General features: G+C 38.4%; 1 protein-coding gene across 1 annotated transcript; it reads left to right on the top strand.

The window, feature by feature from the left end:
• Positions 1 to 1540: 1540 nt before the first annotated feature.
• LOC136435962 (uncharacterized) lies at positions 1541 to 6850 on the top strand. Its single transcript, XM_066429672.1, has 5 exons — positions 1541 to 1577; positions 2173 to 2616; positions 4881 to 5097; positions 5651 to 6068; positions 6710 to 6850. Exons 1-5 carry the CDS (start codon positions 1541 to 1543, stop codon positions 6848 to 6850), a joined length of 1257 nt encoding a protein of 418 aa, XP_066285769.1.
• Positions 6851 to 15883: the final 9033 nt, after the last annotated feature.

Below are 15883 nucleotides of genomic sequence, written 5' to 3'. Positions count from 1 at the left end.
AAGCAAACGACGAATAAAAATTGTCTGGAAATGACAAAACAAAACATGGCTTACCAGTTAGTTTGGTTTTAATACCGGCTTTATACATTGTTCGTGTTGTTGCGCTCTGTATAGGGACAAGAGTTAACACAGTAGGCCAAGAAGACACTTTGTGATTTGAACCTGTCCTCCTGTATTAATTCGACAAAAGTCTGATTTGAATTTAGGGTTGCAGCTGTGATATTGCCACAATACAGATGTTCAACAAATGTTCAAGGTCAACCGTTGCCATCATTAGTTGACACCTTTTCAACAAAGGAACCCCAACATATTTCAAATCATATATATGTTACTGGTAGTGAATGAAAATACGGAGACCGAGGCATCACAAATCAGCCTGTATACATTTCTTAATTTAACAGAATGTGTATAGTTCGGCACTTTTTATAGTATTACCTAGACATTTTACCTGAAAAAAAACTAGAAAAATTTACCATCATTGTAAAATGCAACAACATTTGTTTGTTTTTGAATTGAGTGGTTTGGGTCACGTGCCAACATTTGCATAGCCTGGAATCCATACCATCGGGGGCTTCTCGATATCTCTACAGCACTGTGAGTGATCCCCGCCCGCCCAGATAGCTTAGTCCGCTCGGGGTGTGTTTACGGCCTTGGATCAGATTACGTCGCCACCGAAGCGGGCGGCTGGGAAAGTAGGATGGCAAGCAAGCGGAAGTAGTAGAAGCGGTATGAAGGCTATCAGAAACGGTTCAATAAAGCAAACTGGGCCCAGTAAAAACCCCTAAGCCGACCCTTAGAGACTGGGACCAGGCTAACATTTGCACTTTTGTGGCTAAACAAGGCTGGCTCAACTGTTGGACAGATGGCCGACAATACATGTGTATTGTCTTATGTATGCTGTCTGACAAATTCATCAGACACCAATTGTTACACTGCTTGAGCTTTATAAATGTATAAGGAAGAATACTCCTGTTCTTCACACATTTTACAACATCATGTTTCTATCTATAAACTTAATGACGTGAAATAATCTTGGTATGATAGCAACAACCAGACTTTAACCATTCTTTTACATCAGACACGAGCCATAAAACCAAGAACAAATTTGTTTACCTGAATAAAAGATATCCTAAATGTTCACACGTATTGTCTGGTGGTTAGCAAGAGGCCATTGTCTACAAGACATGTTGACAAAACCAGAGCTGAAACCAAGGAGGTTGCTGAAACTTAGCAATTGGCTGTTTTCAAACTTGATCAAAGGTAATAAAAGCTTATCAGATTTCAGGTAACTGAAGAAAAGTTCTTCTACTCTCCCCTCTTTCTCTAGTAGGACCCTGCCTGTGATCGAAACTTGCTGAGAATTGTAGCTTCATATATAGGATTTTGGATGTCTGAGTATTCTCCAAGCAGAGGTTTCGGTCGAGTGGGTTAGGAGTGTCCAGGGTTTTTAACGTTTCTCTCTGTTCTTCAGGACTGTCAATCCATGGAGGAAGAAAAATGTTTAAAATCCCCCACTCGACCGAAACTTCTGGAAAGCACAATGGACAGCATGGCAGGGTATCCAGTTAGCGCTCAATGTAATGCTAATAGCAGGCGGGGGAGTGGGAGGTGAAGTCTGAGCAATTATCGCCTTACCCCAGCACACATTCACACCATTGCCATAGCACCTTCCTCATTTAAATGTCATTATAATATGATGATTAGGGATTTGGCGGGGATAGCTGGAACTGGCCTTAAAGGGCTTGAGCAATCTCTGATATATAAATGCTAGCACACGTAAATGGTGTTTTGGTTTTTCTATTAAAGCAGTGACGGGCGGTGGTGTTAACCCCCTGGTTTTGTATATGAGCGCGGCTACAAGTACAAGTATTCCCGAAGACTTATTGTTATAAACCATCGAATAGTCACACCTCTTTGTCTCCAGTTGGTTTATCCAATGACATTATCACAAACTTGCACTTGGTGGCGAGAGCGGGCAAAAACGTGGGTGGCAGATAGCTTATGATGTAATCAAGGATGTAATACAGAAGTGGTGTAGGTTCGGGCCTTCTCTGGAACTGCAGGGGCATTATTGTGAAAATCGTCTAAGGAGAATAACTGAACAAAGGAATGACGGATTTCCATGATATTTTTCGATAAAGCTGGTTTAACGAACTGCGTTATCTGTCCCAGGTATATGGCTCTCACGGGATTCATTATGGGTTGTGGACTCCACCGGCACACCGTGGGTCGACTGCGGAGTGACATATGACGCCGCAAAAGCCTTGGATGGGGACACTGGGACCTGGTGGAACCCTTTAGATACTGAGTCCCGGCACAACAACTGGTACATCACACTGGACCTCACAGCGCCCCACACCCTGACCCACATCGCAGTCAACAACTACGGAGACACGACCCATGACATAGCAAGCTTCACGCTGCAGAAGTCGCAGGTTGGGAGTCCATACAACTGGGAGGACGTCGTGTCCTTTACTAACGTGCAGGGAGGGACGGACCAGCGCCAGGAGTTCGGCGGGTTCCAGGGAACAGCGCGGTATTGGAAGTTCGTGATTACGCGGACCCACTCGGGCTATCAGCCATTCCTCACAGAGCTGAACCTCGGAACCTCACCAGGTACGGGGAAATATCAGTCTTGTTTTGTTTTGTAACCTATACAAAATATCGACACTAGGGAGGTTCACAGCAAATAGTCACGTGATATGGTGATGTGAAGCACTAGGATTAAATGCCAGACATTCTATATCACACCTATTACAAGGGGACCTTTTAACTACCTTACAATTTTCGTGTCAAAATACCGAACTCAAAAACTCTATTCAAACGTTTTACCAACCTCCTTGGTTTTACTCTAGCAACGAGTTAGTTCTGCATAGATCCCCCCTTGACTGGTCAGACTACGTCTTTCACGCAGAACTTGAATGGGCGCTGTGGCGCTGTCTGCCCTCTATGCATACATTAAGATAATTGCAGATAATGAGTTCGTCAGGGGGTACGAAAACAATTAATCTATTGAGAGATATGCGGCTGTCAGATTGATAGATTGGCGAGGAAGACCAAACTCCGAAAAAATAGGGTTTTAGACTTAAAAGCCTTAGTCTGTAGCTATGGCATACAAAGGTGTACTTGGGTGTAAACAAGGCCTGACGATTTACTTTCTTCCAAAGCCTTTACGAAAAATCGATTTCATCTTACAATGTTTACATACTGGCCGATTAAGTCATGGTCATCCCCCAAAAATAATCAAAATCAATAAAAATTTTAATATTTCTCTAAACCTGAGCAGTATTATAGTTTTCCGGAAAGGCATCCTTAAAGCAGCTTACTATCACTACATCCTGTAAAAAATGCTCTGCTCCATGATCTACGCAGCAACCTTGCTGGGTCAATAATTGTCAAAGTGATATCGATCCTATATTTATTAATTATGAAAATACCATCGCTCTATTTCCTATATCTTATTCATAGTTGGAAGGTGTGGTACCAAGGCAAAATTTCCTCCGAAGTTTCAAACTCATAGGCCTTACTGCACTGGGGGTATGGCGGTTTGTATCCACCCTACCGTTCATTCTACTTCAGGTCTTGATCATGATCAGGCTTGGTCATGTCTTAACACACTGGAGATCGATTCTACTTGTATCACAAGGGCTTCCATAGAATGTTTAAAAGGCATTTCAAGCTCGACGGTTGGTCGAATACTGGATTCTGAGGTTGGAATCATTGTTGTTACAGTTTTTAATAAACAGAAATAAACATTAGGAACAAATATATAAAAGATTCATTATTGATGATAAACTACAGATTAAACGCAAAAGATTATCACTATCGAAGACCATGAATAATGCATTGCCTAGAGGTGCAATATGATGATGCCGTGATATTTAGGAGTTGTTCGGGTTTGAAAGAAGATGATTTCGAAAATTACATTTGAAAATTATTAGATAAGTAAAATTGTTTAGTGAGGAGACTATTCCAAACATTTATGTTTCTGTACTTCACACTCGTTTGTTTTCTATATGTACATGATGAAGTGCAAATTATTCAAATTGGGATTCAATTCGCATAATAAACAAGGAAAATCTATATTTGCCGTGTTTCCACTACAGGACTCAAATACATGGCAGGGGGAATTTAAAAAGATACCAATTATGGAAATGAATTCGTTATTTGCATAACTAATGCGAAAGCGCCAGAATTCATCTGAGTTCTAAATTTATGAACTGCCAACATTTCGACATGTGTTAGTTAATTAAAGGTAAACATGACCAAGCATATATCATGTATAAATACATATATGTATTCAGCTCTAATCTATTCGATTAAAAACTTAGCATTTAGATAATATGCCAAGATAACCAAAGATATCCATACATTTTAAATATACGTTATTAATTTAACTGTAGGCAATAATGATGACAATGATGTGTTTTTGATCGACCAAAATGAAGTTTACCGATTTCTTACTTAGAAGTTGAGCAGTCCAAAAACTTCAATTCAGTCAATCATTCTTGACGTATAGTCAGATTTGGTGTTCGACTTTTGAATGTTGGATCATAACAAGTAGTGTATTACTAAATATGATAATTGATAAGCTTTCCAATGATACATAACACTTTACCATTGATGAGCTGCTAAAGGATATGTTCTTGATCACATTTTATTTTCCAAACTTTTTGTACATGTATTGTATATATTTACAAATGAGTATATCTTAAATTTGAAACATGCTTTAAAGCATGCTTTAGTCATCTAGATCTACTGTAGACCACTTTCAGTTTATAGTGTACTTGTGCCTGATATAAAACGTTAAAGACACTGTAAGATATATGAAAAAACTTCCTCAGAATTTCGCTATGATTTTGATATGTTTTGTCTCACAGACCTCCCACATCTCTTGGGTGTCAATGTCGCTCTGAGAAGAAAAGCGTACCAAACAAGCACCAGCGGTGCTGCGGCTGCCTCTTATGCCGTCGATGGGGACACGAATACCCGCCTCCTTGACCCTGCCTACAATCACCAATCCTGTACACACACACTTGAAGGAGAAGCTGACCCCAGTTGGTGGGTGGATCTTGGGTTTCCGTTTATGATTGAGAGGTAAGAGACACGATCATCACCTTTGGTGAAAAGGTGTCGTTTTCAGTCCTTTTTTCCTGTATGTAGGCAGTATAGCTCGAGCTCGCTCCGTGGAGCCATTAGTACAGCCCCTATTGGAGGTCCAAAAAAATTCCGCCCCAAAATGGCACAGGCTGACTTGCTCATTGGGGTATTTGAAGTACGGTATTATTCCAAACTGGAACAAAGCGTTGCTTGCTACGAGACTTCTTTTTAGACAAGCCAATATCTTCAGCACTTTCATGCAAGGCAAGAAAAACTGATTAGTAAATTTAATTAGCGGCAAGATAATTAAATACGCGAAAAACGGCCCCCTAACGGTTCTCAACGCAACGACGGTGCTTAATAATTGCAATGTTTATGTATCAACAGGACTTAAGATAAAGATATGTAAAAAAAAACATTTGTAATCAATGATACGGTCATGTATCAAATTAGATATTTTTTTTCAATATTGGTATGAATGAACATCGAATTTAAAAAGAAATAACGCTAAATCTCAAACTCTCAAACTAAATGTCTTAAATATCAACAGGGTAGTCATCTTCAACCGCCAGGACTGTTGTTCGGAACGACTCAACCCCTTCAACATCCACATCGGGGATTCCAGCCAGGTCAGCACGAACCCCAAGTGTGGAGCTAATTATCGAATTGACGTGAATCAGCCGTCCATTTCCGTCTCGTGTCAGGGGATGCGGGGACGCTTTGTGGGCGTTCGTCTCCCTGGACACTCCCGAACACTGAGCTTGTGCGAAGTCCAAGTCTTTGTGCGCACTACCTCCGCCCCTGGTCACTCTGCTGTGGACAGCACCTGCGTTGACAATACATCTATAACGACATCAACAGATAAGTCCTCCAACGAAGTGACGACGCCATTTGTCAAAACCGAGCTTGCTCAAAAGGAAAGTATCAATGATGTTGCTGCACCGAAATCATCTATTCAAAAAGGTACGGCATATTTAGCAATAACGTTTGTTTTTATACTTGTGTCTTTGATAAAACGAGGAACGATCGATCAAAATCAAGCTTCCAAACTGTTAAAGTGTCCATAACATTTTTCTTTAGCCCATCAGTCTTAAATGATAGTCAGCTATGGTGTTCGACTTTTGAATGTTTGATCATATCAAGTTGTTTAGACGTTTCATGCTGTCCCTATAATTAATTTTAACGGAGCTCAACACGATTGTCATCTACCTTTAAAAACCTCTTGGTAAATAGCTTTATCGCAAAAGGGTATTCACAATTTGGACTTTAATGAATGAATGATTTTATTTGCACAACAATTGCAACGTTGACAATGTATGGAAATGTATCAAGTTGTTTAGACGTTTCATGCTGTCCTTATAATTAATTTTAACGGAGCTCAACACGGTTATCATCTATCTTTAAAAACCTGTTGGTAAATAGCTATATCGCAAAAGGGTATTCACAATTTGGACTTTAATGAATGAAAGATTTTATTTTCACAACAATTGCAACGGTGACAATGTATAGCCATGTACATAATTTGGTTGCAAACTTTGGCCTCAATTCCAATTAGCTACAATAGAAAATGTGGGATGGTGGATAAAGAACAATAATCTGTTGTTTGCAGGTCGCCGGAATGAACATAAGGGAGGAATACTTCCACTGGGACGATGAAGATGACAATAACGGTAACCGTCGCCAGGGGGCGCATCCCTACGACGACGGGGATAGCAACAACCACAAGCTTCACTACTGTTACTATTACTGATTGTGGAGGGCGAACATGATTTATTTATTGCCCACAGACAGTCTATAAATGAAGGACCAAGTCAAGTTTTCCTATTAGCATGGTAGCAATTCCTGCTATCACAGTCGAAAAATAGCGTATGGCACTTCATGGGCTGGAAAACAATTCTTTGTACGTTTCATTTCTTATTTGTATAATTTGCTTTGCTTGCTTTGTATTTACATTTGTTTTGGGTGTCAGCATGTTCATTGGTTACGTTGAAGGACCAAGTCAAGTTTCCCTAAAAGCACGGTAGCAATTCCTGCAATCACCGTCGAAAAATAGCGTATGGCACTTCATAGAATGGAAAACCTTTCTTTGTACGTTTCATTTTATATTTGTATAATTTGCTTTGCTTGCTTTTTTTTTTACATATTGTCCTTTGTTTTGGTGACAGCATGTTCATTGGTAATGTTGATTTTGAAATCATTAAAAAAAAATTGCGTGGCGCGTTTTTCTTTAAAGTTGGCTAAAGAACGCGTGTTCCATTAGGGTAACCTCCATAGAAGACCACAAATTCCTACCGCGGCCGTGGTCAGTTGGTGCCGTTGTGATTTAAAAAAAAAAAAACCTAGTGAAACACGCAAATACGACTGCAAGTCTGATAGTTTCATGTATGCCTGTGTATGATTGCAGCGCATGCAATCAGAAAAGCTAACAATAATCCGACTCGATACACAGGCCACGAAAAACGCATCGGGGCTAGCACTTTTTGCCTGTTTTAGGTCTAGAAATAGGCTCAAAAATCCACCAAATAATGAGGCATTTTGCAGTGCTATATTTCAAACTTGTGATTGAAGTCCTGTAGGGACATGTTTAAGGCACTAGTGTACCGAATTCTAGGTCATTTACTTGTAATACCAGGGCATAGGAGCCTAAAAATGCTTGAAAAAACTCCATAAAATGTTTTTAAGGCCTGTTCCAAAAAAAAAAAAATCATAAAAAACATATTTGGGTTTTTACTTTTTATATTTCCATGCCAAATTTCAGGGTCCCCCGAAAGTGCGAAATGGAACGAAATGGAACGAAAAGGAACGAAATGGAACGAAATGGAACGAAATGGAACGAACTAAAACATATGTAACATTATAAAAATGAACTATCAGTAGGTAGCGAAATATAAGGAACGTTGTAACATTCACAGTAGACCGGAACAGGAAGCAAATACATGATATAACGTGTTTTATTTCTTAAATCTATTTGATAATATTAAATACAACGTTTTTGCCGCGTTTGTGTGGCTAGATTCTTCCCTGAAAATGGGAGCGCCGCGTGCAAAGAGCTCGCCCGCTCTTCCTTGATTTTACCAAGGAGGCTAAATATACATGGATATTTAGCCTCCTTGATTTTATCAATTATCTGCAAATGAACTGCTGCAAATAGCAGGGAAAACCAGCAAACGAAACTGAGTATCGAAGTAAGGACTAGATTATACAGAAGTTGGTGGTAACATTGCATCTCATAATTCAACAAGAGGGCATGAGGCAATCGTAATTTCATTATTTATACAGCGTGTTTGCGTGTTGTGTGAACTGTGAAATACATGTCCTGCTCGTTGACAACCTCCCTTTGTTTTGTCGTGTACAACAAATGTCTCCAGAGGTAGTTCTCAGTCCACGTCCGTGATTGAATGGAGTGTGAAATGTCACATTGGTGACGCAGCGCAGAGCTGCATTTGCATATCATTAACGGAGGGGTCCATTCTCCGACAGCCGACCAGCCGAACAATTGGTTGTATAAAAATAGTTGTTGTGGAGATATGCATATGCTACGTACTAGTTATGGACTAAAACCGTATGTAGATAAAACTTAGAAGCCGGAGTTTGATTCAACTTGTCGATAGCACGCCCACGTGCACAGTTCCGATGCGCTGGCAACATTGGCGGTTCATCTGCATGCGGGACTCCATTTGCAGCACGCAAACACGCTGTATAAATAATAAAATTACGCTTGCCTCATACCCTCTTGGTTAATTATGAGATGCAATGTTACCACCAACTTCTGTATTATCTAGTCCTCACTTCCATACTCACTTCCGTTTGCTTGTTTTCCCTGCTATTTTGGTTTCAGCAGTTCATTTGCAGATCGTTGGTACACAAGGAAGAGCGATGGATCTCTTTGCACACGTCGCTCCCATTTTCAGGGAAGAATTTAGCCACACAAACGCGGCAAAAACGTTGTATTTACTATTATCAAATAGATTCAAGAAATAAAACACGTTATATTATGTATTTGCTTCCTGTTCCGGTCTACTGTGAATGTTACAACGTTCCTTATATTTCGCTATCTACTGGTATTTCATTTCATAATGTTACATATGTTTTAGTTCGTTCCATTTCGTTCCATTTCGTTCCATTTCGTTTCATTTCGTTCCATTTCGTTCCATTTCGTTCCATTTCGTTCCATTTCGTTCCATTTCGTTCCATTTCGTTCCATTTCGCACTTTCGGGGGACCGAAATTTCAGGTCATTTTTTGACCATGCCTTTAGTATGGGCGAAACATAAAAATCTAAGTGGTTTTACAACCGACAGAACACGGTATATATAAGATATATAGTGAATGCTTCAATCTATTTTTTGGAGATTTACTGAATTTCTCAGAACTTGAAATACTGTTTGTGAAAGGAATAAGGTAAATTCCGCATGTGTTACTATCAGAACTAGAGTTCCACGACCTCATACCTTCGCCGACTGATGTTAGCCTTTTCGAGTGAATGCTTATCACTCAGTATGTAAATAAGGTCCTAGATTGCATGAATTTCAAGTGATCCTTTTCTCTACACAAAACACAGCATTAAAGTAAAATCTTAGAAAAGAGGGCCATTGTAGCATTTCCTCATATATTATGTAAATGAGGCCATCATGATTTATGTCTGATAACGTCCACATTTGATTATCTCCCAAACGCCACAAGAATGAAATCCCATCATTTACAACTCTGGAATTATAGCATTTTGTCATATATTATGCAAACTAGGTATTCGTTTGCATAATTGATATCTATCAATATTCCTCTCTTTCTCAGTTACATGTCACGTGTTTGACTACAATGGAATGCAAGGGTTTGTATACTTATTCACATCACAGATCCTGATTTGCATGATTCTTATACGATCATGTAAATCATCACTCAAACTATGTACATCCCTACAAATCATGACGATCCGTCATCACCTTCTTACTAGTATTCTCTTTCAAAGTTTAAAACAAACCCATACCTATACCTACACGAGTTCTCCCAAGAGTTATAAAAATAATCACTGTAAGAATATTTTTGCTTAATTGGTATCATAACTTTTATCTTTACTACAGAAAATAAGGCAATTTGTTGGCAATGTATTTGCTTCAATTATGCCCTTATTTTCATAGTCGACATATCAATCAGTTTTTATCAAACCTATACCTTCCAACAGGGAGAGCGTTAGATCGTAAGGCTGCCCGTGTGACCTCCCTGACCCCAAAACAGAGCCCTGCACCAGGCAAGTAAAGTATCACATGTGTCCTCCAGGGACGTCTCACAGGGAGCCTGCGCTGGTTAACTAGGTCACCTGTCAGTGCAATTTAACCTGAATATATAGTCTTAAAAATAGCAAATTGAAAGGGAATTGTAGACATTTCCTTATAAATTATGTTAATGAGGCCTTGTCATGCATGATTTTTGTCTGATATTGTTCACCTTTACTTAGCTTCCTAATGATACAAGAATGAAATTCCAATCATTTACTATTGTGGTATTTTCAATTAGTATTTTCTCATTAATTATGCAAAATAGGTAGCTATTAGCATTATTGGTATCTATCGATACCTCTCTCTTTTTCAGCTATATATGTCACATGTTTGAGAGTCCTATTTTGAAAGGCAGCAGATTTATAAACTTTCCTTGCTAGTTATGCAAATTAGCTCCTGATTTGCATAATAAATATTCAATGATGTAAATCATTAATCGAGCTATCTACATACCATAAATCAAGACGACCCGTTGACCATAAGTCTAGTTATTCATGTCCAAAGGTCAAAACAAATAAATTAAAAACACCCGCTGCAGCTCCAAACAAGCCGCTAGAGGGCCCAAACGTGTACATTTTACTTCATGTAGCATGGACTATCTACCACACAAAAATCATGACCGTAGCACTTGCAGAAAATTCGACCTCAAACTTTGAAGCTACACTGCAGTACCCAAAGTACCCGCTAGGAGGCCCATCATCGAACTTGACCTTCCCCTTTAATAAATCTACCTATTCACTAAATATCATGCACAACCATCAACAGCTTCTCGAGTTATCCTGTCAACAAACAAATACACATACATAAACAGCCCACAGCAGTACCGCAGAAAAATGCCAGGTGACCCATTTTTGAACTTGAGCTTTGTTTTCACAATCTCTACGTACCCACCAAAAATCATGCAGATCCATCATCAATACGTCGAGTCATGTTGTCTACATACAAACACACTAACAAAAAAAGTCCACTGGAGCACTTTAGGAAAACGCCAGGTTAACCATTTTCGAACTTGACCTTCGTTCTCACAACCGCCACTTACCTACCAAAAATCAGCAAGACCCGTCAAAGTTCTCTCGACTTATGATCTCGACATACATACGGACCCACTTTACAGCTGGCGTAACCGATAACATAACCTTACCGCGAATGCATACATCCCCGGCGAAGGTAAAGAGGCATTGTACGGCATAGACCTATTGTATGGCATCAGTGTCCGTTTTCTTGTATTTTTTGTGCAGTCTACGTATACGGTATATATTTACTCTTTTTGCATTTTCTTTGTACTTTTTACAGTACTAGTATAATCATTTTTTAACAACATGATGTTTATGTGCGCAAGGATGTCATCCATATGATTATATCAGCGTGGCCTAACATACGTTTCGTTCATACCTGACGTACTTACAGTGCGTTATGTTCGAAACGGTAACATTAAACCTATCCGAAATCAAAATACCATATTCTATAATAATAAAATAAATCGAATTCATTTTTCATGGCCAGTGTGAGACGTACGCCGAGTTATTCGTCTCGAATAAATAACGTTTGTCAGGCAATATAACTGCGTTGAAATTATACTACGAAATTTGATAACTATAGTAAAACTTAATATTTTTGGCTTACAAAATGTGAAATAGTATAAAGGGATATTTTGACTGGCTATTTAAAATCGTTATCGTGTACTCAAACGACTTGTTGTAAGCTTAAATTGCAATAGTAATATTATGTAATGAAAGCCCAGGTCAATCAGTAATTGTGATATCTACTAGTATTTATCTATCTATTTTTTTGACAACGGGGAATCGTAACAGCGATCCGTACACCTTGTATTTGTAACTATGAATTTGAAATTAAGATTTTATGCTGTACATTTGCAACTGTAACTTTAAAACTTAAGATACACTGAGTTTTTTTGTCTGGACCGAATAATGATTTTTGTTTTGCAATAAAACTTAGTCGAAATCCTACCACAAAATTTATTTACTACGGTAATATTTCATTTTTTTGTGTACTAAATGTGACATAGTATAAAGGGAAATGTTGACTGACTATCAGGAAAATCGTAATCGTGTACCCAAGCGACATTTTCTTTTCTTAAATTGCGATGTCGATGTTAAGTAGTGAAAAGCCACGTTATATTTTAGAAAATACTTGAAAGACAAATTATGTCATGAGTATGTGACATAAATTTTCGTTCCTGACGTAATTGTGATACTAGCATTTTCCTTTTTGTTCATTTTACAACAAGGATTTATCAATAATAATCCATACACCTTGTATTGTAACTGTAACTTTGAAACTTGAGATTATATGTTTAACATTGGCAACATGTAACTGTTAGACTTCGGAAGATGATTTTTTGTTGCACTTTGCGATGACAAACATCAACTTTATTGTAAACGAAAATGATAGTTTGACTTTGATCCATTGCAGTAGAGGTTATAGTCCGTAGTCTCCAACCAGACCCAATACATTGCAAAGACCGCATCAAACTGGAAGAAGGAGCTTGTCATTCAATCTAAGGTCTGGAACAAGTCGGTCTAAACAAAGGCTATTAACATCTAATTGTTACCTAATCAAACTGTGCTTCTGTAAGTGAGTTTATTACTCTCTGTCCGCACGGGCGTGCGGCGCCATGCCGGGCTGACACCTCCAGGCCGCGACTGAGAGGCCGTTCACTTGGGCAGAGCTGTACCGCGAAAATTAAACTTCCCAGGAAAAATAAACTTAATGTTGCCAGCAGGAAAGACTTGGTCTCTTTTTCAAGATCAATTTGTTACGAAGATCGCTACCAAAACTGCTTCAATCGTCACAAAATGATGATCGTCACAGCTGAAATGCGAGGGCGAAATTTTTACGTTTTTTATGTTTACGTTTTTTCCTTGTTTTTTCCCGATGGCTTTCTTTGATTGAGTCTTGGAAAACGTTTTCAAAGGCACCGATTCTTCGCAAGCATAACAATAGCAAAGCGAGATAAGGCCGTCATTGGCCAGGAAGCAGCCCTCTTGTGGAAACGGTCATAAAAAGATTAGTACCTCGGACATTCGCACGGCTGTTAGAGTTATCGCAGATCTTGGGTTGCAAAACGTACTTCCTCTGCCAGTTTGATACGGTCTTTTTGCAACCTATAGATCTGCTTGGAGATTAATTGTTTTTTTCCTGTTTTCATTCGTTTTGATTGCGTTCTCAACATAGATACTGAATATACAAACACAAAAACGTTTATTCAGTCCTTAAATCTAACCTCTGCAAAAATGAAGCATTCCAATTAAAGAAGTTTTACTATTACAATGTAAGATCATGTAATGACCATTGTACAAATCAACACCATTCACTCTAACGTTTGTTATATGTCTGCAATGTTGGTATTTAGATAAAGAATTGAATTGACGACAAGACAGAAATGGATCTCTCCCGATTTGAAACCCAGAGCATGGGTGGGCTCTTGCAGGTATCCATATTCATACTGGACCATTCAAAGAAAACCTCCACCAAAAAAATGGATTTTTTTAATAATGTGAATGTGTTACATTTGTTCAAAGTACCACCATAGCACATTTCAGGTCATTTGGCTGCAATTCTAGAGCACAGGAAGCCAATGTTTTTTTGTCTGAAAATACCTATATTATGGGCGAAATATAAAAAGAACACTCGTAGATCTTTTTTATATGTCAAAAAATCTACACTAATGACGCTGTGTATTGTATAATAAACAACATTTTCAAAGAATTATTTTGAGACATTTTGAATACTGGATGTAACAACAACACAAATTTTAAATGTATGATGTCCATGCTTCTTCATGTATACCTTAGACAACACATCACTAGTTTCAGTATCTTGAGGAGGAAACTGAAAAAAAATGCTAGTATTCAGGACAAAATAACATAAATTGCATCATTGTTTAACAAAACTTATGTCTAACAAAATTATTTTGGAATAAGCATAAAAAATCATCAAACTATCATTTAAAAGATGAATTGATAAAAATGCACTTTTAGCAACATTTAAACATTTTCATATCGAAGTAATAGTAAAATTCATGGGGAATTTAGGAAAAAACGACACTTGAATCGACACCTGTCTACCAAGAGCCAAATATTGTACCAATAGCCGTGCAGTCAAGGTTGGAATTTTGATAAAACCACAAGGACTGCAGTCGCACGGTCGGTACAAAATGTTGTCTAATGCTTATTTTACCTCGACTAAATAAGTTCTTTGTGACATTGTGACATCCTTATTTCAATCGATACATAAGTCTGCTTTCCAGCTAAATCTTGAAACAAAGGTCTAGCTTCATAGTTACTCCAACCTTCAAAACTCTGCCAAATACCCTATGACAGCCGCATTGAAAAACACATACACGTACACAACAACAACGGTGTTATCGAAGTCTTCACAAAAATATATTGAATACCTGGCTTTCTTTAAGTGTGTATACTTCGGAGATTACTGATGCTTGATCATAATATATATTTAAAAAAAAACATCGATTCTGTCTGAGGCATAGTGATCCTATGATACAAGGCAGAATCATGTCCTTATATGTAGTATATTAACAAAGACTAGCGCAACAAAGTGTATAATTTTCACGTGCCGTCAAATATCAGTTCACACATGCCATAGATATTCCCTAAGCAATCGGCATACAAGTTCACTTTGCCAAAGTAAAAAAAAAAGAAATAGTGTAAAGAAAAGGTTACATGTATAAACATGCGTTTGCATATGTGAAAGGTTCTTTTGGTACGTTTGTAGAGAAGCAGACACTTAACTACAGTACAAGCGACGGAATTGATGTGGTGCGTGGGTAGACAAGTACATGTATGGCATCAGCATATTACATAAATATTCACCATTCAAGATGTTACATAAAAAGTGCAGGTTCATCGAAAAAAATATCTAGGATGAAAAAATTCTCTACACCACACGAATACTTGTCATCGCTCGTTGCTGAAACTTGTTCAGACAAGAAGGTTACTAAGTTCTTTATTTGCTTACTAGAGTTATATCGACCCTTTTCTACCCGGGACCAAGTGCTGTATCGTCTGGGCAGCTGATCTGAGGCTACTTATTCCGAAGAGGGCTCCGAATCAAGCTACCCCTACAGACGTCCTGTCGTGAGTACAACTCTGCACATGTCACTGTCTGTTTCTGTTCGAGCAAAAACTAATTCATTTGATTTGGAATCGAGTGGCTCCGCTAATAGTCTCTCTCTCTTCCAGTTAAACTGTCTACGAGACAGGTTTTCTTGTAATATATTGCCCATACTATGGTATGGGCGATACATATTGTTTTTTGCTATGTTTTTTTTTCTCCTCCTGACAAATCTTTAAAGCGATTCATATCGGTCGTCCCTAGGCAAAATGAGCTGAAATTTAGTGTGCAGGTAGAGTTATCACATACCCCTAGACTTTTGTTTTTCATATTTTTTAAGTGCCAATAAAATGATTTTATTGAGGATTTTTGGCCATTTTCAGACCAGAAAAGGTACATTTGGACCTCCTGTGC

Source organism: Branchiostoma lanceolatum, chromosome 5, assembly GCF_035083965.1.
Source record: "Branchiostoma lanceolatum isolate klBraLanc5 chromosome 5, klBraLanc5.hap2, whole genome shotgun sequence".
In the NCBI taxonomy this organism is placed as follows: domain Eukaryota; kingdom Metazoa; phylum Chordata; class Leptocardii; order Amphioxiformes; family Branchiostomatidae; genus Branchiostoma; species Branchiostoma lanceolatum.
The sequence above is the reverse complement of the archived record's forward strand: the minus strand, read 5'-3'. Positions and strand labels throughout refer to the sequence as shown.